Here is a 25,982-nt window from a genome sequence, read left to right on the forward strand (position 1 = left end):
TAGATGGGGTTTCACCATGTTGGCCAGGATGGTCTTGAACTCCTGACCTCAGATAATCCACCTGCCTCGGCCTCCCAAAGTGCTGGGATTACAGGTGTGAGCCACCGTGCCTAGTCAATGGATATTCTTCCTAGGAGACGCAAATACACAAATTTTTACACAAACTCTTCCAAATAACTTCAGGGGGCTTGTGGATCCTGTAAATAACCCCCCACACTCACCCTCCACCACCAATACACCCTCTTAAAGCCTATCGTCTTCTGACCTTGGGCTAAGGATGCCCAAGAGTGGGCAGCCTCATACTTTTCTAACTTGACTTACGTGCTACTGAATGAAAGAGACATCTTTACCTCCCGCAACCATCTGTCCCTCTTGGGAGGCTGCTATGAGGAATTTGATTATGTTAACATCTACTTCTAGGATGTCCTTGTAGAAAGTGGATTCAAGAAGGCTTGACCCTCAGCCTCCCAAGCAGGTAAGGTAGGGCTACAGGTGTGTACCACCACTTCTGGCTTTTTTTTTTTTTGAAATGGTCTCACTCTTATCACTCAGTCTGGAGTGCAGTGGCACAGTCATAGCTCACTGTAGCCTCAAACTCCTGGACTCAAGTGATCCTCCTGACTCAGCCTCCCAAGTAGTAACTAGGACTATAGGCATGAGCCACCACAGCTGGCCTACTTTTATTTTTGTAGAGGTGGGGGTTTTGCTCTGTTGCCCACGCTGGTCTCAATCTCTTGGCCTCAAGGGATCCTTCCACCTCAGCTCCCAAAGTGCTGGGATCACAGGCATGAGTCAGTGTGCCTGGCCATTTATTTATTTATTTATTTTGAGACAGAGTCTTGCTCTGTCGCCCAGGCTGGAGTGCAGTGGTGTGATCTCGGCTCACTCTGCGTCTGGGGTTCAAGAGACTGTCTGCCTCAGCCTCCTGAGTAGCTGGGGCTACAGGCATGCGCCACCATGCTCTGCTAATTTTTGTATTTTTAGTAGAGATGGGGTTTCACCATGTTGGCCAGGATGGTCTTGATCTGACCTTGTGATCCACCTGCCTCGGCCTCCCAAAGTGCTGGGATTACAGGTGTAAGCCACCGCACCTGGCCCAGTTATTTTATTACTAAATTTTTTTAGAGACAAAGTCTCACTTTGTGGCCCAGGCTGGAGTGCAGTGGCATGATCATGGCTCACTGCAGCCTTGAACTTCTAGGCTTAAGTGATTCTCCCACATCAGCCTCTCAGGTAGCTGGGATTACAGGCATGAGACATTAGCAATTTTGGATTGAGTCATCTTGGCAGCCTGTATAAAAAGGTTGAAACAGGATTAAGGAATCCCTGTTGAGCCCCTTTATGGTTCCTGCCATAATCTTCAAGTTAGCATGTGTGATGTGATAAGCCTCTGTTATTATATAATGTGGATATAGTAGTTGCCTTACCTGATTTCCAGTGGTGGTGATGTTAGAATAAAAAGTGATTTGTAAACTAAAAAGAATGATTCTCTCCCAAATTGTGATTTAGGTGATTGTGCTTTAGAATAAGACAGTTTCATAGTGGCTTTTAACCTTTCACCTTTAGTTCTTCATTCATCAGTGAATAGCAGTGGAGCCTTACTCTGCATCAGACATTCGTCTAATTTATGGGGATGCAAATACAGAAAAAAAACCCTATGCTCAAAAAGTTTAATGAAATGATGAAAACAACTGTGATCGATACTTACCAGGGTGTGAACAAGGTACCCTGGTATCACTGAGATGGGGCCTAAGTGCCTGGGGCAATCAGGGGGGACTTTGAGGAAGCTTATATCCTTAGAGGAAGATAAGTTTGTACAGAGGAAAAGAGGGCAGAATATAGCTAAGGGAGTAGCAAAGGCAAGAAGGAGGAAAAGCTGTTTTCAGAAACTTACAGATAATTTGGTTTGGCTAAATGTATAGGGGCCAGGGAAAAGGGTGGTAGGAGATACAGCTGCAAATTCAGGCTCAGACTAGGTTTACAAGAGCTTTGTTGTGCTAAGAATTTGACAGTATCTTTCAATGGGGCCCACTGAATGAGAGCAGAAAAGTGACATGGTCAGCTATCTGGGTGAGAAAGCTAACCCTGGAGGACAGGAGAGCAGGCAAGGAAAATGAATGCTTGAACTAAGGCAGTTGAAATGGGGACATAGGGAAGGGTAGAATAGTTATTTTTTAAAAGATAAGATCAATAGGACTTGATTTTGATCCAAATACCAGTAAGACCTGGTGTCTGATTAGATGTAGTGTGTGGATGGAGAAGGAATATAGGATGAATCCCAGATTTTCAGGTTAGGCACTATCTATTACGTAAGCAACAATATATTTGGGGGACTTGATTGAGTAGGGAAAGTTAACAAATTCTGGCCAGGTAATAAGTATCAGAGTTTGGATGAAAACTCAAGCAATCTGACCTGTGGATTTGGCTGTAGATGATGGTCCCTTCTGGCCTCTGTCAGCTTTTTTTTTTTTTTTTTTTTTAAGACGGAGTTTCGCTCATGTTGCCCAGGCTGGAGTGCAATGGCAGGATCTCAGCTCACCGCAAGCTCCACCTCCCGGGTTCAAGCAGTTCTCCTGCCTCAGCCTCCTGAGTAGCTGCGATTATAGGCATGCGCAACCATGCCTGGCTAATTTTTGTATATTTTTAGTAGAGACGGGGTTTCTCCATGTTGGTCAGGCTGGTCTCAAACTCCCGATCTCAGGTGATCCGCCTGCCTCAGCCTCCCAAAATACTGGGATTACAGGCGTGAGCCACCGCCCCCGACCGGCTGTCAGTTTTAAGATAACTTCTCTTCTGTCCTTATTCTTCCATCCTTACGCTTTTGCCCCTCTGTGGGAGTGTCTGCTCTTTTTATATTTTATGTCATTTATTTATTTATTTATTTGAAATAGAGTCTCACTCTGTTGCTCAGGCTGGAATGCAGTTGTGATCTCAGGTCACTGCAGCCTCCAACTCCCAGGTTCAAGCGATTCTCCTGCCTTAGCCTCTCCACTAGCTGGGACTACAGGTGCTTGCCACCACATCTGGCTGATTTTTCTACTTATAGTAGAGATGAGGTTTCACCATGTTGGCCAGGGTGGTCTCGAACTCCTGACTTCAGGTGATCTGCCTGTCTTGGCCTCCCAAAGTGCTGGAATTACAGGCGTGAGCCACCGTGCCTGCCTTTATTTTTTATTTTTATTTTTATTTTTTGAGACAGAGTCTCACTGTCATCCAGGCTAGAGTGCAGTGGCGCAATCTCGGCTCACTGCAACCTCTGCCTCCCGGGTTCAAGCAGTTTTCTGCCTCTGCCTCCTGAGTGGCTGGGACTACAGGCGCACGCCACCAGACCCGTCTAATTTTTTGTATTTTAGTAGAGATGGGGGTTTCACCATGTTGGCCAGGATGGTGACCCCGTGATCCGCCCTGACCCCGTGATCCGCCTGCCTCGGCCTTCCAAAGTGCTGGGATTACAGGCGTGAACCACCGCGCCCGGCCCATGATCCTTTTAAACGACAAATCTCATACTACTTGCCTAGTTAGAATGTTTCTAACTTTTTAAACGACAAATCTCATACTACTTGCCTAGTTACAATGTTTCTATCCTTTTAATTTCCTTTGTTATAGGCCTTTCAGGTACCTAATCTAAATTCTTTTCAAAGCCTGCATAATTCGTGTTGTATCACGATTTACTTAGGCAGGACTGAGTCTTTAATTTCTTTTTTTTCTTTCTTTCTTTTTTTTTTTTTTTGAGATGGAGTCTCACCCTGTCGCCAGGCTAGAGTGCAGTGGCGTAATTTCGGCTCACTGCAACCTCCGCCTCCCGGGTTCGAGCAATTCTCTGCCTCTGCCTACCGAGTAGCTAGGACTACAGGCGTGCGCCACCAGGCCCAGCTAATTTTTTGTATTTTAGTAGAGACGGGGTTTCACCATGTTGGCCAAGATGGTCTAGATCTCCTGACCCCGTGATCCGCCCGCCTCGGCCTCCCAAAGTGCTGGGATTACAGGCGTGAGCCACTGCGCCCGGCCCATGATCTTTTTAAACTACAAATCTCATACTACTTGCCTAATTAGAATGTTTCTATCCTTTTAATTTCCTTTGTTATTGGTCTTTCAATGACCTAATCTAAATTATTTTCAAAGCCTGCATAATTCGTATTGTATCACGATTTACTTAGGCAGGATGGAGTCTTTAATTTCTTTCTTTCTTTTTTTTTTTTTTTTGAGATGTTGTCTCGCCCTGTCGCCAGGCTAGGCTAGAGTGCAGTGGCACAATCTCCGCTCACTGCAACCTCTGCCTCCCGGGCTCAAACAATTCTGCCTCAGCCTCCCAAGTAGCTGGGTCTACGGGTGCGCCACCACGCCCGGCTAATTTTTGTATTTTTAGTAAAGACGGGGTTTCACCATGTTGGCCAGGATGGTCTCGATCTCTTGACCTCGTGATCCGCCCACCTCGGCCTCCCAAAGTACTGGGATTAAGGTGTGAGCCACCGCGCCCCGCTTTTTTTTTTTTTTTTTTTTTTTTTTTGCCGAGACTTTGATTTCAGTTTCTCAGCCCTCAACCAGCACTTCGCCTTGTACTTACCATGCACTCAATAAATGGTTGCTTAAAGTATGAATGAACTAAAGAATCGCGGAACAGAGAGAAACACAGAGGGGAATCGGTCTGGGAGTTTCAAAGTTCGGGAGGGGACACGGGGGCGGGCTGTGGCTGTCACGTGACGGGGCGGGGCAAATCCCATGTGCTCGGCGGCGCAGATCGCCCGGCGCGGCTCCGCCCCCTGCGCCGGTCACGTGGGGGCGCCGGCTGCGCCTGCGGAGAAGCGGTGGCCGCCGAGCGGGATCTGTGCGGGGAGCCGGAAATGGTTGTGGACTACGTCTGTGCGGCTGCGTGGGGCTCGGCCGCGCGGACTGAAGGAGACTGAAGGTAAAGCCGCCATGTCCGGGCCCGACCCGGCCCCCCCACCCCCTCCCCCCGCATCCGCCGCCATCCGGGCCGGGACCGGCCACCCTGCGCCGCCGCCCCGGCGCCCTGGCCCCGCGGCCCGACCCAGGGCTCCGGCCCGCCAGGGTCCCGATCCCCGGCCCACGTGTGCCTGGCCCGGCCGGGCCTGGCTGCTGGGTGGGGGTGGGGAGCGCAGGGCCAGACTATGCGGGCCCCGCGGGCTGGTAGGGCGCCGGGTTCGTCGCCGCGAAATGCCACCTCGGCCTGACCCGAGGAGGCCCGGCAGCCCACGGGCGCAGGCACCACGGCTCCCGGCCCGCCGCCCCCTCCCCCCTTCGCGGCCAGGCCGCCGGGAAGTGACACGTTGTTCTTTGGCACTGGCCCGCGCTGCGCAGGGAGGGCGCAGGGGAGGGAGGCGGTGGCGGCGGGCAGGGAGGAGCCCCCGGCCCCGCCCGCCCTCCGGGCCGACCCTCACTTGCCTGAAACCGGCTCCTCGACGGCCGCCGCCCGCCTGGCCTTTTAGGGCCTGACTCCCGCCCTTCCTGGCCTACACTCCTGGGCGGCGGCAGGCCTAGCTTCTGGCCCAGTGCGGGTTCCCCGGCGGCAGGCGTATCCTGTGTGCCCCTGGGCCAGGCCCGAACCCGGTGTCCCCGGGTGGGGGGTGGGGACACCACGGCCGAAGCAGCTAGCTCCGTTCGTGATCCGGGAGCCTGGTGCCAGCGAGACCTGGAATTTCCGGTCTGGTTGGTCTTGGGCCCCGCGGAGCCAGGTTGATACCCTCACCTCCCAACCCCAGGCCCTCGGATGCCCAGAACCTGTAGGCCGCACCGTGGACTTGTTCTTAATCGAGGGGGTGAGTGAGGGGACTGTTTCAGTAGGTCAGGGGTTGGTTGGAAGTGATGCGGGTTTGACAGCATGTTGGTGGGGACAGGCTGTATCTTTTCTGCTTCACCCTCTTGGCATCTCTGGGACTCCGTATGGGACCCAGCCCTTGCATCAACCCTTTCACCGCCCCATTTGCCTTAAGCTTGGGTCCCTTCCTCTTCCTGAGCGCCACTCTTTCCCAACAGGTGCTGGGGGGACCCTGATGTGGCACCAAATGAAATGAACAAAGCTCCACAGTCCACAGGCCCCCCACCCGCCCCATCCCCCGGACTCCCACAGGTAATTAGGGAGGAATTAGCAGGGGTGGGGGTGGGGGAGGCCAGGCAGTCGGGCAGGAACAGGTTCCAGCCTCTGGATCTTCCTACCCCCATCTGTGTCAGGGCAAAGTGCAGCCGCCTGCTGCCAAATTGAGACAGGGCCCCTGGGCTGTCCCCGGGGGCTGTCACGGGGAGGGGGTATGTGGATTGTTAAGGCTCTTGCCGCAGATCTGCTCCCCTTATTTCACCAGCTTGGGTTTCTGCCCTACCTGGGCTTCCCCTCTTGCTGAACTCTGGTCTCCCCTCTTCAGCCAGCGTTTCCCCCGGGGCAGACAGCGCCGGTGGTGTTCAGTACGCCACAAGCGACACAAATGAACACGCCTTCTCAGCCCCGCCAGGTGAGGGGCTGTGGGGAGGGGAGTAGGGGACCTGGGTGGGAGCAGTGGAAAGCTTTGGCCAGTTTAGGTCTAGGATGGAAACTGGAGGCCCCATACCTGGCCTTAATCCTCTGTGTTCTTTCATGCGGCTCTGCGCCTTGCCCTGTTGATTACTCACGGTGGCTGGTCCCTTGGATAGTATGTTGTCAATGAGGGTGGCATTACTGGGATCCTAGTGCCTCTGAGAATTGGGGGCAGTGCTTTGGGCCCTGCTGCCAACTCTTGCTTTCCTATTTGCTCCTTTTACCGGAGGCTGCCATTGCTCTATTGCTCTCTCTGCTTTCTCTTTGGACTGTGGTGAGGTAAACACTCCAGCTGGTCCTTGCGTTTCTCTGTTCCCCAACTTCTTCCTTACTAAGTGGGAGGATTCTTGTCCTGTCCTATTGCCTTCATTCCCTCCCCCCGCCATCACCTTGGGGGTAATTCTCTTCTTTCCTATCCCCATGTGCTCTCAGGGAGGATTCAGGTCTCTGCAGGTAATACCCCTTTCCCAACCCTGGACAGTCTTCTGGTCTCATCCTTACCCTCCACCCTAGTCAGGGGCTAGACACAGGGAATGGGGATCTTCAGGGTAGTGACTTGTTTGGTGTCCAGGTTCTCAGTTGGAGGCCGAGTGATGCATGTTAGGGGCTACATCTTGAAGAACGCGCATCTGGGGACTGGGATGCTGTTGCATGTTATGGTTAGCTCCTCATTACATGCTGGTGGAGCAGTGCATGCTGGGGATATGTTGCCCGAAAGGGCCTTACTTAGGCATGATGCATCTCGGTGTTAGGAAGCCTCTGCAGAGGGGTAGTTTGGTAGAGGTGACGTGTGTATGCATGGCAGTGAGAGAGTAAATCTCTGCAGGATGCAAAGTGTACATCTGAATTTGGAGGTTTGGAGGGCGTGTGTGTGTACAAGAAGCCGCTTAGCCATTTGGTCAAGTGGTCTTGGAAGGATTGGTCGCCATGTTCTGAAGCCCACAGTACTTCTTTCCAGGCTATAGAGACATTGTGGAGTGGCTATTTTTTGTCCACTTCCTTCTCTTTACAATGCCAACTGCTTTCCTCCCTCCTGACAGCACTTCTACCCTAGCCGGGCCCAGCCCCCGAGCAGTGCAGCCTCCCGAGTGCAGAGTGCAGCCCCTGCCCGCCCTGGCCCAGCTGCCCATGTCTACCCTGCTGGATCCCAAGTAATGATGATCCCTTCCCAGATCTCCTACCCAGCCTCCCAGGGGGCCTACTACATCCCTGGACAGGTGAGGCTGGGGGCTTGGAGCCTAGAAGCCACAGACCCCTATACCTCTCACTTACCTCACCCTGACCCTCCAGTTCCATTGCTTTTCCAGAGGTGGGACTTCCTTCTGGTCATTGCCCAGAGTTGGCTTGGCTTGTCTTGACCTACGTTCTTTTTGGAGTCTGATATGGAACTCATAGCTCCCTCAACTCCTTCTCTCCTTCTCCCCCTTCCCCACCAGGGGCGTTCCACATACGTTGTCCCGACACAGCAGTACCCTGTGCAGCCAGGAGCCCCAGGCTTCTATCCAGGTGCAAGCCCTACAGAATTTGGGACCTACGGTAAGCAGGGGAGGGAGTCAGAGGTGAGAACAAGCCCAAGGGAGCATCTAAACTCATCTGCTGATTTCTAAAGCAGCAGACCCTTCCCAGGCTTGGCTTCTGGTCTAAAAATGATAAGGTTAATAGGTGGTAGGGATTGGTGCTTAATATTTAACTGGTGTTGATTGTGGGGAGAAAATTTGATTTTATTGCCAGGAGAGTTAGAGTCTTTCCCACATCAGGGAATGTAGGATCAGGCACCAGCCTGAGAGCCTATTAGTAGGCTTTCCCTGTGACACTTCTTCCATGGTTGGGAGCCCATGTAATGCAAATTTGGGAGGTTTTTGTAGCTATTTTTTATTTATGTTCTAGGGAAGGATTAGTCTGTTCTTTATGGCAGTGGCTTCCAAGTTTTTTGATCACCTATCAGGAAAAGTTTTGAGTATGAATCTCTCATACACGTATGTTTTTGTTTATATGTATGCAAAATTTAAACAAATACACTTGTGCTTGTCAAAAACAAGTGGAATTTAGGGATGAAATTAAAGAATGTGCCCGGATCTTGCTTGTAATCCCAGCACTTTGGGAGTCAGGAGGACTGCTTAAGGCCAGGAGTTTGAGACCAGCCTGGGAAACTTAGTGAGACCCTGTCTCTATTTTAAAATTTGAGGGGGGCTGAGCACGGTGGCTCACGCCTGTAGTCCCAGCACTTTGGGAGGCCAAGACAGGCGGATCACTTGAGGTCAGGTGTTCGAGACCAGCCTGGCCAACATAGTGAAGCTCCGTCTCTACTAAATTTTATTGTTATTATTTTAATTTTCTTTTTGAGACGGAGTCTCGCTCTGTCACCCAGGCTGAAATGTAGTCGCACAGTCTTGGCTCTCTGCAGCCTCCGCCTCTCGGGTTTAAGTGATTCTCCTGCCTCAGCCTCCCGAGTAGCTGGGATTACAGGCGTGTGCCACCACACCCAGCTAATTTTTGTGTTTTTAGTAGAGATGGTGTTTCATCATGTTGACCAGGCTGGTCTCGAACTCCTGGCCTCAAGTGATCCACCTGCCTCAGCCTCCCAAAGTGCTGAGATTATAGGCGTGAGCCACCACGCCTGGCCCTGTCTCAACTAAAAATACAAAAATTAGGCCTGGTGATGCACTCTTGTAATCCCAGCTATTCGGGAGGCTGAGGCAGGAGGATCGCTTGAACCCGGGATGTGGAGATTGCAGTGAACCAAGATTGTGCCACTGTATTCCAGCCTGGGCAATAGAGTGAGACTCCATCTCAAAAAAAAAAAAAAAAAAGAAATTAAGGGGAAAAAAGAACTCACCCACTTTGGAGATAGTTTGCTTTAAGGAATTAATTTTTCTTCATCTTGAGCCTAGTTCATAATGTTACTTTGTTTCTTTGCCCCTTTGTAAAGGGCTGGAGACAGGAACTAGACTCAAGTTAAATGGAACAGGGTTGGCAGATCTCTTTCTCTCATTACCAGCCAAAGACCTGGTTCTGTTTCAGGTTCAGAGTATGTGTGTACATGTTGATAGCGGGTGGGGTACACACACGAGAGTAACTTGTACGGTGGAAGGACAGACATAAGTCCTCCTGGTCACTGGTGTGTGGTAGGGAAAGAGTGCCTGCCTACGAGGGGTGTGTGTGTGTGTGTGTTAGGAATTCTTGTAAACGCAGTTCAGACTGGTTCCCCAGCTTTGACAGACACCTAATTCCCTGGGGGAGGAGGGCAGGGCAGGGCAAGGGGCCGGCTGTGGGTGGTGAGAGGTTTTGGGGTGGGAGGTGTCAGGCAGGCATTAGTATATGGTTGGGCCCTGACGCTACCACCATTCTTCTCCGTCCCCCCTCCCCCAAGCTGGCGCCTACTATCCAGCCCAAGGGGTGCAGCAGTTTCCCACTGGCGTGGCCCCCGCCCCAGTTTTGATGAACCAGCCACCCCAGATTGCTCCCAAGAGGGAGCGTAAGACGGTGAGTAGCAGTGAGGGGCTCCGGGACATCTGGGAAGGGGAGAATCAAGGTCAGGTGCTGCTGGGACATTGTGCCGGAAAGAGCAGTGACTTGAGGAGGAAGGAGCTGAGAGTGGGCAGAGAATGGGGTCTGTGGAGGGCTCAGGTTCTTTGTAAGATGCTAAGATTTCAGCATAGAAGCAGGTCATGGGAAGACTGAAGTGGCTAGCGAGGAAGTTCCTGCGAGACCTGGGTGCTGGGGGGTTGGAAGAACTATGCTTGGTTTTGGGTTTCTGGTGGCTTGCCTTGGAAATGGTTTGTTTTCTGTGGCCCCAGCCCCCATTCCCCCCTGCCCCCCCAGTCCTGGAAGCTCTCAAGGCCTCCGCCTCTGCTCAGTCCTCAAGCCCTGGGCGTGGTGCCCAGAATAGGGTGCCAGAGCTGGGGAAGCCGCTGAGTCACCCTGGCTCCACCTACTGGATCTGGGCCCTGCCCCCAGAGATCAGGCACACTAGCCACAAGTGAGCCGATTGGGTTCTAGATGGGGGTCCTGGGCCCCAGGGTGTGCAGCCACTGACTTGGGGACTGCTAGTGGGGTAGGGATGAGGGAGGGAGGGGCATTGTGATGTACAGGGCTGCTCTGTGAGATCAAGGGTCTCTTAAGGGTGGGAGCTGGGGCAGGGACTATGAGAGCAGCCAGATGGGCTGAAAGTGGAACTCAAGGGGTTTCTGGCACCTACCTACCTGCTTCCCGCTGGGGGGTGGGGAGTTGGCCCAGAGTCTTAAGATTGGGGCAGGGTGGAGAGGTGGGCTCTTCCTGCTTCCCACTCATCTTATAGCTTTCTTTCCCCAGATCCGAATTCGAGATCCAAACCAAGGAGGAAAGGATATCACGGAGGAGATCATGTCTGGGGCCCGCACTGCCTCCACACCCACCCCTCCCCAGGTACTGTCTGCTTTTCGAGTGATACCCTGGCTGGGATGTCTGTTCTGCCCTGGACTCCCAAGTCCCTGGATCTTTTCTTTCAACTAAGGGATTTATTTCCCTGCTTTCCTGGATTTCTAGGCAGAGCTAAAGTAGAAATGGCTCTAGTAAAGAAGGGTTGTGGGACTCTTCAGTGCAAACTTGGTAACCCTTTGTGTCCTGCAGACGGGAGGCGGTCTGGAGCCTCAAGCTAATGGGGAGACGCCCCAGGTTGCTGTCATTGTCCGGCCAGGTAAGTAAGCCGGTGGGACGGAGCTTTTATGGGGAAAGGGAATGTTAACAGTTAAATGCTGAGGTGGTGGAGTGACTTGAACTGGGTACCAGAGAATGATGACTTAGATTTCAGGTTGTGGGATTTTGAGGGTGAATTGGGTTTTGGATGAAAGTGGAAGTATAGCTTAGGTGGGGAGAAGATGATGCGGGGTTATTAAGTTGGGAATGCCTTGGCTGGAGGATGGGGAGGAACAACAGCAGTTAAGCACTTGCCTTTAGTTGCTCATTCTTCCTTCCTATGGTGCAGATGACCGGTCACAGGGAGCAATCATTGCTGACCGGCCAGGGCTGCCTGGCCCAGAGCATAGCCCTTCAGAATCCCAGCCTTCGTCGCCTTCTCCGACCCCATCACCATCCCCAGTCTTGGAACCGGGGTCTGAGCCTAATCTCGCAGTCCTCTCTATTCCTGGGGACACTATGACAACTATACAAATGTCTGTAGAAGAATCAACCCCCATCTCCCGTGAAACTGGGGAGCCATATCGCCTCTCTCCAGAACCCACTCCTCTCGCCGAACCCATACTGGAAGTAGAAGTGACACTTAGCAAACCGGTTCCAGAATCTGAGTTTTCTTCCAGTCCTCTCCAGGCTCCCACCCCTTTGGCATCTCACACAGTGGAAATTCATGAGCCTAATGGCATGGTCCCATCTGAAGATCTGGAACCAGAGGTGGAGTCAAGCCCAGAGCTTGCTCCTCCCCCAGCTTGCCCCTCCGAATCCCCTGTGCCCATTGCTCCAACTGCCCAACCTGAGGAACTGCTCAACGGAGCCCCCTCGCCACCAGCTGTGGACTTAAGCCCAGTCAGTGAGCCAGAGGAGCAGGCCAAGGAGGTGACAGCATCAGTGGCGCCCCCCACCATCCCCTCTGCTACTCCAGCTATGGCTCCTTCAGCTACTTGCCCAGCTCAGGAGGAGGAAATGGAAGAAGAAGAGGAAGAGGAAGAAGGAGAAGCAGGAGAAGCAGGAGAAGCTGAGAGTGAGAAAGGAGGAGAGGAACTGCTCCCCCCAGAGAGTACCCCTATTCCAGCCAACTTGTCTCAGAATTTGGAGGCAGCAGCAGCCACTCAAGGTAAGGTGTGGTTGGACGGTAGAGGTAGGGCGGGCTAGGGGATATGGTTCCTTGCCCTCCTTGATGACCGCCCATTTTTGACATGTTTCTGGGTCCCTGCAATGGAATCTAAGAACTAGATTAAGGACTTTTAAGCCTAAAAAGGGTGATGCAAAGGGGAAATATTGTTCTTTGGCTGCTTTCTATTTCCCAGGGATTAAGGGTACTCCTTAAATTATTGGCAAAGATCCATGCTTTTATTTATTTATTTTTAATTAGTGGCAGTATCTGTGCCAAAGAGGAGACGGAAAATTAAGGAGCTAAATAAGAAGGAGGCTGTTGGAGACCTTCTGGATGCCTTCAAGGAGGTAAGGGAGCAGAAAATGGGAGGGGAGAGGGCCAAGTTTGAGGTATGGAGCAGTGGTCATTCTGCAACCAAAACTGGATGTTCTGTTGTTCTAGGCGAACCCGGCAGTACCAGAGGTGGAAAATCAGCCTCCTGCAGGCAGCAATCCAGGCCCAGAGTCTGAGGGCAGCGGTGTGCCCCCACGTCCTGAGGAAGCAGATGAGACCTGGGACTCAAAGGAAGACAAAATTCACAATGCTGAGAACATCCAGCCCGGGGAACAGAAGTATGAATATAAGTCAGGTATGCTGAGGAAAGGGTTGAGAATGGCTTGAGTTTTCTTATTAGGGCCAGAGGAGGCAGTATGATTGCTTCATTCTGTTTTCCTTGCAGATCAGTGGAAGCCTCTAAACCTAGAGGAGAAAAAACGTTACGACCGTGAGTTCTTGCTTGGTTTTCAGTTCATCTTTGCCAGTATGCAGAAGCCAGAGGGATTGCCACATATCAGTGACGTGGTGCTGGACAAGGTTAGTGGCTTCAGTTGGGGAGGGGACGATAAGTTTGTGCTGGATGGATTGGGGAGGAGCCTGAGGTCCTGAAAGAGTAGTCAACCACTCTAGCCTGCTTCTGAGACCTTTTCCTGTCCTCTTTGCAGGCCAATAAAACACCACTGCGGCCACTGGATCCCACTAGACTACAAGGCATAAATTGTGGCCCAGACTTCACTCCATCCTTTGCCAACCTTGGCCGGACAACCCTTAGCACCCGTGGGCCCCCAAGGGGTGGGCCAGGTGGGGAGCTGCCCCGTGGGCCGGTGAGTGGGGCTGGGTAAAGTGGCAGGTGGGCAAGGAGTGGGAGTGGATGATTCCATGTCTCAGTGCCCGCGGGGAGGGGTTTGCCCTGGAGGCGTGTAGTAGTGGTGTCACATATTGTGCTGACTAGTTCAATGTCCCCTCTTGTCTTCATCCCTTGCTTAGCAGGCTGGCCTGGGACCCCGGCGCTCTCAGCAGGGACCCCGAAAAGAACCACGCAAGATCATTGCCACAGTGTTAATGACCGAAGATATAAAACTGAACAAAGCAGAGAAAGCCTGGAAACCCAGCAGCAAGCGGACGGCGGCTGATAAGGATCGAGGGGAAGAAGATGCTGATGGCAGCAAAACCCAGGTACTGGCAAGTCCTGCTTTTGGTCTCTCTCCATTTCTTCTCCAGGTCTGCCATCTGTGCCCTCTTTGCTTCTTTTTGTCCTTATCACTAGCGTCTGTCATGCCTAAGTCCCCACCACCCTCTCCTGTCCCTCCCAACAGCCTGTTCTGAGACCCTCACTGGAACTCTTGTCTCTTCTCCCTCCAGGACCTATTCCGCAGGGTGCGCTCCATCCTGAATAAACTGACACCCCAGATGTTCCAGCAGCTGATGAAGCAAGTGACGCAGCTGGCCATCGACACCGAGGAACGCCTCAAAGGGGTCATTGACCTCATTTTTGAGAAGGCCATTTCAGAGCCCAACTTCTCTGTGGCCTATGCCAACATGTGCCGCTGCCTCATGGCGGTTAGTTTCCAGTGGGTTCTAAATCTAATGGTCTGGTTGCCCATTTCTATTACCAAGACTCCTTGAGTCCAGCTTCTTGGTTCCCCTCCAACTTGTGCCTCTTCCAGCTGGAAGGAGGCAGAGCTGGGGCCAGAGATCTTCCTGGGTCAGGTAGTTAAAGGCTCTTGGAGGGCCTTCCCTGCCCAGGACTAGTCTGAGTGTGACATTCTCTCTGACCTACAGCTGAAAGTGCCCACTACGGAAAAGCCAACAGTGACTGTGAACTTCCGAAAGCTGTTGTTGAATCGATGTCAGAAGGAGTTTGAGAAAGACAAAGATGATGATGAGGTTTTTGAGAAGAAGCAAAAAGAGATGGATGAAGCTGCTACGGTGAGAGAAAACCCACTATCGATTCCACTCACCACTTACCTCCTTCCCTTACCCAGATGCTACTCAGCTGTAGAATTTGGAATGGAGGTAGTGGTGTCTTGGGGATTTCTCTGGCTCAGGACGTTTTTTTTCCTTTTTGAGACGGTCTTGCTCTGTCACCCAGGCTGGTGTGCAGTGGTGTGATCTTGGCTAGCCTCCACCTCCTGAGTTCAAGCGATTCTCCTGCCTCAGCCTCCCAAGTAGCTGGGATTACAGGCATGTGCCACCATACCTGGCTAATTTTTTTGTATTTTTAATAGAGACGGGGTTTTACCATGTTGGCCAAGCTGGTCTCAAACTCCTCCTGACCTCAAGTGATCCGCCTGCCTCAGCCTCCCAAATTGATGGGATTACAGGCATGAGCCACTATGCCCAGCCAGCCTGCCTCAGGACTGAGTGCTTATTGCTAGGTTTGGATATCCAGGTAGAAAAGGGTTTTAGCCGAGTGGCTGGTTATCTTTTTGACACAATCCCTGTCCCGTGAATGGCAGGCAGAGGAACGAGGACGCCTGAAGGAAGAGCTGGAAGAGGCTCGGGACATAGCCCGGCGGCGCTCTTTAGGGAATATCAAGTTTATTGGAGAGTTGTTCAAACTGAAGATGTTAACAGAGGCAATAATGCATGACTGTGTGGTCAAACTGCTTAAGAACCATGATGAAGAGTCCCTTGAGTGCCTTTGTCGTCTGCTCACCACCATTGGCAAAGACCTGGACTTTGAAAAAGCCAAGGTAGAGGTCCTTGCATCTGGAGGGGGATGGGCTGAAGCATATGTGGGGTTCACTGAGCCCACAATGATGGGGCGGAAGGCATGAGGAGGCGTGGGGCCTGCAGTTATAGGTGGGACATGAGAAGTTCCTGGTCTGATGCCTTTCTCCTTCCTAGCCCCGAATGGATCAGTATTTCAACCAGATGGAAAAAATCATTAAAGAAAAGAAGACGTCATCCCGCATCCGCTTTATGCTGCAGGACGTGCTGGATCTGCGAGGGGTGTGTGTCCCCCTCCTCCCCACTGCCAGCCTGCTGCCTCCAGTTTCTGACACTGCCTTGTCTGGCCTTCCCTGACATCATCGTGACTGGCCCTCTGTCTCCACAGAGCAATTGGGTGCCACGCCGAGGGGATCAGGGTCCCAAGACCATTGACCAGATCCATAAGGAGGCTGAGATGGAAGAACATCGAGAGCACATCAAAGTGCAGCAGCTCATGGCCAAGGGCAGTGACAAGCGTCGGGGTGGTCCTCCAGGCCCTCCCATCAGTGAGTTCCAGGCTGGGATTGAGAAGGGAGCAGTGAAGGGACCGGGAGGTTATACTTTCCTCTGATGACTTCCTGTTAGTGCCACGTGTCTGGGCCACTGAGACACCATGATGGAACTGAGGATCTGAGGAAGGGAGGCTGGGGGTGGCCCAAGGGGAAGGGGCTGCTAGGATTTATTCATTATTCCAGTATGCCCCTTTTTTTGTGTCAGGCCGTGGACTTCCCCTTGTGGATGATGGTGGCTGGAACACAGTTCCCATCAGCAAAGGTAGCCGCCCCATTGACACCTCACGACTCACCAAGATCACCAAGGTAGGGGTGTGTGTGGGAGTGGGTGATTCAGCTCAGGTTTAGATCTTAGTCCCTTCACTTTTCTAAAGTTGAGAAGGTGACAGCTGAATGTTTCCTCTTAGACTAACTGGTTGGATTGCTGGAGACAGGACTGCCAGCTGTAGAGGGAGGGTGGTACTCCCATTAGTCTGGACCAGTGTTTGGCAAACACACACACACACACACACACACACACGTGCCAGATCCAGCCCATTCATACATCCCAGGACCCAGTAGTGGTTTTTACATTTTAAAGTTGCGAAAAGTCAAAAAGTGAATGGTAATTTATGCTGTGGAAATTAAATAAAATGTAAATGTCAGTGTCCATGAAGTTTTATTGGAACACAGTCACAGCATGCCTTTATCATCTACAGCTGGTTTCATGCTACTGTGGCAGAATTGAGTAGTTGCAATAGAGACTGGCCCTTTATTAAAAAAGATTTTCTTACCCCTGGACTGGGCCATTCACTACCTGTTTGGTTGCATATGGTGGTGCTGGCCAAGGGACTCAGCCGGGTTGGACCTATGATTCTACTCCCCTTTTCTTCTTCAGCCTGGCTCCATCGATTCTAACAACCAGCTCTTTGCACCTGGAGGGCGACTGAGCTGGGGCAAGGGCAGCAGCGGAGGCTCAGGAGCCAAGCCCTCAGACGCAGGTATGGAGGCAGTGTCAGGAGCTGGGTGGTTACCCGTCAGAGCTCCCTTGAGGACAGAGCCTTTTCTGTTAGGGAGGCCTTCAGTACAAGGTGGTTAGGCAATGCGGGCAATAGAGGAGGTTTGTGTTGTGGTTCCAGGGATTGAACTGCTTTACTTTTGGGACTGGGACCAAGTGTCCTAAACTGGCAAGTAGGGGATAAAATGCAGGAAAGGAGAAAAAGATTTTAATACGGATTTTCTGCATCCCCAGCATCAGAAGCTGCTCGCCCAGCTACTAGTACTTTGAATCGCTTCTCAGCCCTTCAACAAGCGGTACCCACAGAAAGCACAGATAATAGACGTGTGGTGCAGAGGTGAGGTTTCCTGGACATCTTTGTTATTCACACTGGGGGTACCGTGATTGGGTTCTGGTTGTTGCCATAGGTTGGAAATTTCTTCATACCTGTCCTGGTTGGAGCCCTTGGGTTAGATTGGGGCATACTCATTATGCTAAGAACAAGGCCCAACAGTTGCTCAGCATGTTGTGTAATTACATGAGTGCCTGGGCAGTGCAAGTGAGTGAAAATGTGTCTGTCTTTCTTCCAGGAGTAGCTTGAGCCGAGAACGAGGCGAGAAAGCTGGAGACCGAGGAGACCGCCTAGAGCGGAGTGAACGGGGAGGGGACCGTGGGGACCGGCTTGATCGTGCGCGGACACCTGCTACCAAGCGGAGCTTCAGCAAGGAAGTGGAGGAGCGGAGTAGAGAACGGCCCTCCCAGCCTGAGGGGCTGCGCAAGGCAGCTAGCCTCACGGAGGATCGGGACCGTGGGCGGGATGCCGGTGAGAGTCTGGGAGAGGAATGGAGGGAAAGGCATTGGCTGCCTTGGGACTAGCTGGTCCCCAGCTTTTTGAGAGCTCCGAATCTTGTTTGCTGGGAAGACTGAAAAGTCCCTCTAATCTGTGTTTTCTTCCCACAGTGAAGCGAGAAGCTGCCCTACCCCCAGTGAGCCCCCCGAAGGCGGCTCTCTCTGAGGAGGAGTTAGAGAAGAAATCCAAGGCTATCATTGAGGAATATCTCCATCTCAATGACATGAAAGTAGGCAGTGGGAGCGGCGTGTGATTGAGGAGTGGGCAGGGAGGGATCATGCTGGCAGGCATAGGGGTCCGGGGTCTGGGTCAGACAGTGACTGGTCTCTTCCTGCTGTGCCCTGCACCCCTCAGGAGGCAGTCCAGTGCGTGCAGGAGCTGGCCTCACCCTCCTTGCTCTTCATCTTTGTACGGCATGGTGTCGAGTCTACGCTGGAGCGCAGTGCCATTGCTCGTGAGCATATGGGGCAGCTGCTGCACCAGCTGCTCTGTGCTGGGCATCTGTCTACTGCTCAGTACTACCAAGGGTATGACCGGCTTCTCTGGGCCTCCCACTTATACAGACCCACAATTTTCTACCTCCTTTTTGGGACCCTTGGAACCTTGCATAAGAGTGTAGGTTCCCTGGCCGGGTGTGGTGGCTCACCCCTGTAATCCCTGCACTTTGGGAGGCCAAGGTGGGTTGGATTCCTTAGAGGATCACGTGAGGTTGGGAGTTCTAGACCAGCCTGGCCAACATGGTGAAACCCTGTCTCTACTAATAATACAAAAATTAGCCAGGCGTGGTGGCGCAGTAATCCCAGCTACTCGGGGGGCTGAGGCAGGAGAACTGCTTGAACCCGGGAGGTGGAGGTTGCAGTGAGCCGAGATCGTGCCATTGCACTCCAGCCTGGGTGACAAAAGCAAAACTGTCTCAAAAAAAAAACACCAAAAAACAGTTTGGGTTCCTTGACCATCCTGGTCAGCATAACTTTAGGGGGTTTAAGCGGGGTGAAAACCATCTAAGGACACAGAGGTGGCCTTAGCTTGAAATAATTGTCCCCATGTCTAGAAAATGTTCCTGGGGGTTCCATAGTTGATGCCCTAGCCATGCCATGTTGCCCCAGAAGGAGAGTGGGGACCTGGCCTAGAATGTCTTGACTTTGAATTCCCTTTGCAGGTTGTATGAAATCTTGGAATTGGCTGAGGACATGGAAATTGACATCCCCCACGTGTGGCTCTACCTAGCGGAACTGGTAACACCCATTCTGCAGGAAGGTGGGGTGCCCATGGGGGAGCTGTTCAGGTAAGTCCCCCTGGGTGGAATTCAGGGGAGGTAAAGACCAGAGGAAAGGTGGTAGGGAAATGGCTGGGTTGGATACCCTGGTTTGGAGGGAGATGGAGTAGTGGTGAGAGAACTGTGGAGGCTGTCAGCATTAGGTTTTTCTCTTCTTGCAGGGAGATTACAAAGCCTCTGAGACCGTTGGGCAAAGCTGCTTCCCTGTTGCTGGAGATCCTGGGCCTCCTGTGCAAAAGCATGGTGAGTGAGGGCCAGGAGTCCAGAGATGCCTCCCACGGTGTGGTTTTGGCTGTTTGCTGTGGCCCTGAAGCTTCATGGTCCATTGGTGGAGTGGAGTGATGGTGATGACAGGATTGTGTTGGTACCTGGGAGAGGAAATACTGAGGTGGGCCATCTCCCGCACACCAGTTCCTATCATGAGTTCTGGCCAAGACTGGAGAAGAATGGCAGTCTAAGACCCTAGGCCTGTGATTGATGCATTTATTTATTCATCCATTGAACTAGGGTTTTGTTGATGATCATTTATCATATACTAAGCACTAGGGACACAGCAATGAATAAAACACAAGAAACAAGTTGGTAGAGAAAAAGGAAGAAATGGGCCGGGCGCAGTGGCTCACGCCTGTAATCCCAGCACCTTGAGAGGCCGACGTGGGTGGATCACGAGGTCAGGAGTTCAAGACCAGCCTGGCCAATATGGTGAAACCCCATCTCTACTAAAAACACAAAAATTAGCCGTGTTGTGGCAGGCGCCTGTAATTCCACCTACTCAGGAGGCTGAGGCAGGAGAATCACTTGACCCGGGAGGCGGAGGTAGCAGTGAGCCGAGATTGTGCCACTGCACTCCAGCCTGGGAAACAGAGCAAGACTCTGTCTCCAAAAAAGAAAAAAGAAATGACAGCTTGATAAAAACAACAGTAAAGCGTGACATAAAACAGTTGAAATAGAGTGGAGTATCTTAAGTACTGTGGGGTTGCAAAGGAATATTTGACAATATTCGTGACAGGAGGCTTTCAGGGTGCTGAAGCGGCTTTGTGAAAGTTAATTGGTAACTAGCGAATATAAAGGTAAAGAGATGGGGAAAGGTAAGTTGAATGTGGTACTTAGTGGAAGTGAGAAGTTGGGGTGAGTGTGTGCAGTTTCAAGGGTTCAGCCATCTGGAACCTGGAGGAATCACACTTGGGATTTAAAGGAATTGTTATGTCAACATCATTTAATTCTTTTAAATAGACGTGTACCAGGACAAGTTGTTTTTTAACAACAAATAAGCATATTGAACTATTTGTGTATTTCATCAACTCCAAGGTGCCATAGATTATAAGACATTCTTTATGCGCTGTTAAGAAAGAAAAGACTGGGCCGGGCGTGGTAATCCCAGCACTTTGGGAGGCCGAGGCGGGTGGATCGCGTGAGGTCAGGAGTTGGAAACCAGCCTGGCCAACATGATGAAACCCTGTATCTACTAAAAATACAAAAAAATTAGCTGGACATGGTGGTGCGCACCTGTAGTCCCAGCTACTTGGGAGGCTGAGGCAGGAGAATTGCTTGAACCCAGGAGGGGGAGGTTGCAGTAAGCCAAGATTGTGCCACTGCACTCCAGCCTGGGCGACAGAGCAAGACTCTGTCTCAAAATAAAAAAAGATATATATCGGCTGTAAGACAACTTTTAGTTAAAATGTGAAAAAAATGGGCATGTTTTAAAATCTGTGAACTGCAATAATCTTGCTAAGAGCCAGTGCCATTAGTCTGTTATAAAGAAAAGAGTGATGTCTTCATAGTCTATTGCCCCTTACAGAAAATGCGCTCAGACTGCTGGTTTTATGAGGATTTTTTATTTGTGTTAGGGATGGGGTATATTTGTGTCTTAAGATTTTCTGGGTTTAGGAAACAAGCATACTTGTTAGAAGTTGTCCCTTCCTAGAGGCCCTTACATCATTTTTCCTACCCTAGTGTCATAGCACTTTGGTGGACAAGTTCTCTTTTATTTTATTTTATTATTATTATTTTTTTGAGACAGAGTCTCGCTGTGTCGCCCAGGCTGGAGTGCAGTGGCGTGATCTCAGCTCATTGCAACCCTCGCCTTGGGTTCAAGCGATTCTCCTGCCTCAGCCTCCCGAGTAGCTGGGATTCCAGGCACCCACCACCACGCCTGGCTAATTTTTGTATTTTCTGTAGAGACGGGGTTTCACCATGTTGGTCAGGCTGGTCTCCGACTCCTGACCTCAGGTGATCCGCCCACCTCGACCTTTCAGAGTGCTAGGATTACAGGCGTGAGCCACCGCCCGCTCCTGGGACGAGTTATTATTTATTTGGGTGGTTATTTGACTGACATCTGTGCCCTGCACCAGACCGTAGGAATGGAAGGGCTTTGCCTATTAGTATTTCTATAGCATCCTTAATGCCTAGCAGGTACCTAGTAGGCTTTCAGTAAATATTTGTTGGATTAATGTGGTAGAGCTGTTGGGTCCTTGGAGAGAGAGAGCTTTGGTAAGCTGGGTTGGTCTTGTGTTTTCCAGGGTCCTAAAAAGGTGGGGACGCTGTGGCGAGAAGCCGGGCTTAGCTGGAAGGAATTTCTACCTGAAGGCCAGGACATTGGTGCATTCGTCGCTAAACAGGTTTGGGGATGGAGTTGGGTTAATTCTAGCATTTGAGGCTGGCCAGTCTTCTTTCTTGTCTCCTGTTGGCAACCTTACCTCTTAACTGCGGGCCTTTTCCATTGCAGAAGGTGGAGTATACCCTGGGAGAGGAGTCGGAAGCCCCTGGCCAGAGGGCACTCCCCTCCGAGGAGCTGAACAGGCAGCTGGAGAAGCTGCTGAAGGAGGGCAGCAGTAACCAGCGGGTGTTCGACTGGATAGAGGTAGGTTTCTCCTGGATATCGATAAAGGAAAGGTAGTTCTTAGGGTGGGGGTGGGGGCAGCAAGAATGAAGACTGAAGGGCCCAATTCAGAATCTGGGGATCATTTGTTTCTCCCATACAGGCCAACCTGAGTGAGCAGCAGATAGTATCCAACACGTTAGTTCGAGCCCTCATGACGGCTGTCTGCTATTCTGCAATTATTTGTAAGAGGAACCAGGGAGATGGAGGGGCAAGGGTGGGCCTGACAGACAAGTGGAGGGAGGTGGGTGTCAGCCTTGGCCTCCCAGTTCTGAACCGGGGTAAGGGTATATTGCTCCACTCATCCCTGTCTTCTTGTAGTTGAGACTCCCCTCCGAGTGGACGTTGCAGTGCTGAAAGCGCGAGCGAAGCTGCTGCAGAAATACCTGTGTGACGAGCAGAAGGAGCTACAGGCGCTCTACGCCCTCCAGGCCCTTGTAGTGACCTTAGAACAGCCTCCCAGTAAGAGCCAGGCCACGGGGACAGGGGTGGGGTGGAGGGACTGCCAGATAGCAGGGCATGAGACCCTTCATGGAAGGGTCTTAATCCAAGAAAGGTAGGTAGTCATTAGAGAGCAAAATGCCCTCCGGGTTTCATTCCTTCCTTTTACGTTTGTGTTGTGTTGTTCCTACAAGTGGAAGGAGTTAGACACAGCCTTGAAGGGTAATTGCCTGTTTTGTGCCTAGCCATGTGTTTGATGCCAACAGTGCAGAGGTGATAAATGATAGGATCTTCCCAGTACCGTGTGCCCCCACGGCGTGGCACAGGCCTGAAATGCTTTGCTTACCTTGCCTCATGTAGTCCTCACAAATGTTGTTTAGGGTGGATGGTATTACCCCTATTTTCCACATGAGGAGACTGAGGTCTCAGTGAACATGTCTCAGGTTATGCGTTCAGAACATAGGTATGTGTCAGGGCATTGGCATGCTCACAGAGAGGAAGCCGAGCAATTTCCTGTGCTGGCCTGGAGTTAGTACTGGCGTGAGCAATGAGCCTGGGAAGACGGGTGCTCTCGGAGGGAGGACACCTGGTCTGAGGGGTAATGAGTGGTAATTCGCTCCACAGCAACTGGGAAGGGGAGGGGGAGAATGTTTGAAGCGAAGGCACTATGTGTGTTCTTTCTACCTGTGGTAGGAAGAACTTGACACAGGGAAAAGAACTATTAAAGAAAGGCCAGTGTGGGAGAGCACAGCAACCAGTCCTAAGTGAGGCAAGATGGGGCCGAAGAGAGGGATGTGGGCCTGACCACACAGGGCCGGGTGTAAGCCATGGCCAGAGTCTGGGGCTTTAGCCTGAGGGCAAGAAAACGCCTTTGTGGGATTTTAAGCAAGGAATAAAGGAATTTGATTTTAGTTTTTAGATCATCTTGGCAATAGAGGGAAGAGTGGTTTGGAATGGGGTGAGAGTGGATGTGGCAGTGTTAGCACCAGTGGCTCAGCCTTGCTGGTGATGGTGGAGAGGAGTAGGCAGATCAAGAGATACTTAGGAAATGGAGTTGGCAGCTTTTGGTTACACTGGTCTGGGGAGGGGGCCATGAGAGATTAGAAGTCATGGATGACTCCCAGGATGGTTTTTAAATCACAGTGGGCTTAGAGGCCATAGTGTGATGTCATTTGCTGGGGTAGGCAATGGTGGATCAAGTTGAGTTGTGGTCCTTGAGTAAGGGAATCGAGATGTCAGCTCAATAGCTGGGGTATCTGGGTCCTTTTGGAAAAGAAGAGGTCAGGGCAGGAGGCAGCTTTGTGAAATGCCGGCACAGGGTAACTCATGTGCAAGTCATAAGAGGATACGGGCTTGCCTGAGGGAGAGTGATAAGGGCCTGAGATACAGCCCCAAGGAGGTAGAGCGGACATACTGGCAGGGACCAAAGGAGGACAGGCCCCTCTGAACCAAGGACAGAGAAATTTGAGGAGAGGGATGTGGTTGATAATGCCAGATGCTGCTGTGAGCGTTTGTAGGAGTGGGCCTGAAAATGCAGGATGTCTGGAATATAAAAACATAGAGGCCACCCTGGCAAAAACAGTATTTAGTGGGGCAGGGGACAGATTCTGGATTGGAAAGGACTGAGAAATACTTAAGTGAGACAGAAAGAAGGGAAAACATCAAGTGTAGACAAAATATTTTATTAGCTGTAAGATAGTGGTTGAAAACAGGGCTTTTTGTTTTTAGGTTAGAGAAACTTGGGCTTGAAAATACAGGGCAGAGTGCATAATCGATTGGATGGGGTCCCTGGGTGGGTATGTGTGGGATTTGGAGTGTAGGTACGGGTTAAGTGAAGGTTCTGCCCTGCTGTGGCCCATTGCTATGGGGTGGGGGCAGCAGGTGACTGTGCCCCTAGGCAGTTTGTGACTTTGAGGCTGGGCATGCCCTGCAGAACATCCTGGCTGGCAGCATCTCATAGATGGCTTAGAAGTGTAAGGTTTGGTTTGGAAAGACTGGTGGTGCCTTGTGGGCACTGGGGTGGGTTGTGTTTCAGGGGTTATAGGACACGTTGCTTGGGAAGGCCACCCAGCAGCTAGGGGTTGAGGAGAAAGAGGGCCCGAACAGGTGATGCTTGAGTTGAGTCCTGAAGGAACAAGACACGAGGAAGTTTCCGGCAAAGGATATAGCATCCACAAAAGTGTCAAGGCCAGAGAAGGTGTGTATGTACAGGAAATGTGTGGGGAAGGAAGGGAAATTGAGATCAGGAGTTGTCAGGATCTGTTTGGGGGGCAGTGAATGTTCAGGTTACATGTAGGATATATATAGGACTTTATGTATGATATATATAGGACTTTTAGCGATTTCCTGAATTCAGGAGTACCAATTCTGAATATAGTTTTCTCCATTAAATACATCATGGGCAGAGAGGTTTCAGGCTGCCAAGGTGAGGCCAAGCAAGTTTGTAAGGTTTTTCCGATGGCCAAGTGACTCATTGCTGTGCAGCAGTCTCAGATCATGAGATTAGCATCCTGTCAGAGGCCTAGTCACTCTGGAATGGCCACAAATGTCAGGCTGGTGCATCAGGGCCTTGTTTGAACAGTGGAACTTGGGAGGGTTCCCTGGGGTGGGCTGGGGTGGCGGTGGCCAGTCACCTCTAACTGCTGTCCCGCCTGCTTGCAGACCTGCTGCGGATGTTCTTTGACGCGCTGTATGACGAGGACGTGGTGAAGGAGGATGCCTTCTACAGTTGGGAGAGTAGCAAGGACCCCGCTGAGCAGCAGGGCAAGGGTGTGGCCCTTAAATCTGTCACAGCCTTCTTCAAGTGGCTCCGTGAGGCAGAGGAGGAGTCTGACCACAACTGAGGGCTGGTGGGGCCGGGGACCTGGAGCCCCATGGACACACAGATGGCCCGGCTGGCCGCCTGGACTGCAGGGGGGCGGCAGCAGCGGCGGTGGCAGTGGGTGCCTGTAGTGTGATGTGTCTGAACTAATAAAGTGGCTGAAGAGGCAGGATGGCTTGGGGCTGCCTGGGCCCCCCTCCAGGATGCCGCCAGGTGTCCCTCTCCTCCCCCTGGGGCACAGAGATATATTATATATAAAGTCTTGAAATTTGGTGTGTCTTGGGGTGGGGAGGGGCACCAACGCCTGCCCCTGGGGTCCTTTTTTTTATTTTCTGAAAATCACTCTCGGGACTACCGTCCTCGCTGCTGGGGGCATATGCCCCAGCCCCTGTACCACCCCTGCTGTTGCCTGGGCAGGGGGAAGGGGGGGCACGGTGCCTGTAATTATTAAAACATGAATTCAATTAAGCTCACTGCCTTTCTGCTTTATGGCCTGCTCCCTCTAGAGAAGGTGTTTATAGGTGGGGATCCTTCCCAGAGCTGGTACTGTAGCGCTGTTCCCTGTAACCTGGCACCCCTCCTGCCTCTTCCCCTGTCCATGATTGCAGGGATCTGAGGTTTCCTGGAAGGTTGGGCCCTCAGATGGGCTTGATAGGTGCCTTCCTGGTCCGGAGAAAAGGGAGATTAGTGATAGGACATCCTTGCTAGACTCTGCTCTCCTACCAGAATGATTCAAGCCCCTGTGTGGAGAAGGCTTTTGGGTTTCGGGTTGTTTATAGCTGGAGAATCCCTTTATGGCTTGAAGGTGTCATCTGTAAAATGAAGGGGCTGGATGCATGAAGGGAGGTTTTGCGACCCCGTGTAGTGTGACTGGGCTGGCTCAGTGA

At 51.7% G+C, this 25,982-nt stretch overlaps 1 protein-coding gene and 1 non-coding gene across 16 annotated transcripts; both read left to right on the forward strand.

Moving 5' to 3' along the window:
* The first annotated feature begins 4,735 nt into the window (after window positions 1-4,735).
* EIF4G1 (eukaryotic translation initiation factor 4 gamma 1) lies at window positions 4,736-25,563 on the forward strand. 15 transcript variants are annotated; one of them, XM_008955322.4, is made up of 34 exons: window positions 4,752-4,906; window positions 5,721-5,777; window positions 5,995-6,088; window positions 6,378-6,464; window positions 6,959-6,979; window positions 7,567-7,743; window positions 7,963-8,062; window positions 9,897-10,009; window positions 10,838-10,930; window positions 11,135-11,201; window positions 11,490-12,311; window positions 12,570-12,658; window positions 12,753-12,939; window positions 13,030-13,163; window positions 13,292-13,450; window positions 13,614-13,802; window positions 13,989-14,186; window positions 14,409-14,555; window positions 15,086-15,322; window positions 15,477-15,581; window positions 15,688-15,847; window positions 16,059-16,159; window positions 16,731-16,833; window positions 17,085-17,187; window positions 17,420-17,652; window positions 17,790-17,908; window positions 18,034-18,206; window positions 18,839-18,964; window positions 19,117-19,198; window positions 21,475-21,573; window positions 21,681-21,815; window positions 21,937-22,018; window positions 22,155-22,295; window positions 24,936-25,563. In XM_008955322.4, exons 3-34 carry the CDS (start codon window positions 6,029-6,031, stop codon window positions 25,115-25,117), a joined length of 4,824 nt encoding a protein of 1,607 aa, XP_008953570.1. In that variant the 5' UTR covers window positions 4,752-4,906; window positions 5,721-5,777; window positions 5,995-6,028; the 3' UTR covers window positions 25,118-25,563. The 15 variants fall into 15 exon arrangements, with proteins under 15 accessions (XP_008953575.1, XP_054966723.1, XP_008953570.1 ...); XM_003806567.4 differs by having other exon boundaries at window positions 13,617-13,802; XM_008955327.3 differs by lacking the exon at window positions 6,959-6,979 and having other exon boundaries at window positions 4,736-4,906.
* Window positions 15,904-15,979, forward strand: LOC112439468 (small nucleolar RNA SNORD66). Its single transcript, XR_003027745.1, has one exon. It is a non-coding gene; the product is annotated as a small nucleolar RNA SNORD66 (small nucleolar RNA).
* Window positions 25,564-25,982: the final 419 nt, after the last annotated feature.

The sequence above is a fragment of the Pan paniscus genome, chromosome 2, assembly GCF_029289425.2.
Source record: "Pan paniscus chromosome 2, NHGRI_mPanPan1-v2.0_pri, whole genome shotgun sequence".
Classification (NCBI taxonomy): domain Eukaryota; kingdom Metazoa; phylum Chordata; class Mammalia; order Primates; family Hominidae; genus Pan; species Pan paniscus.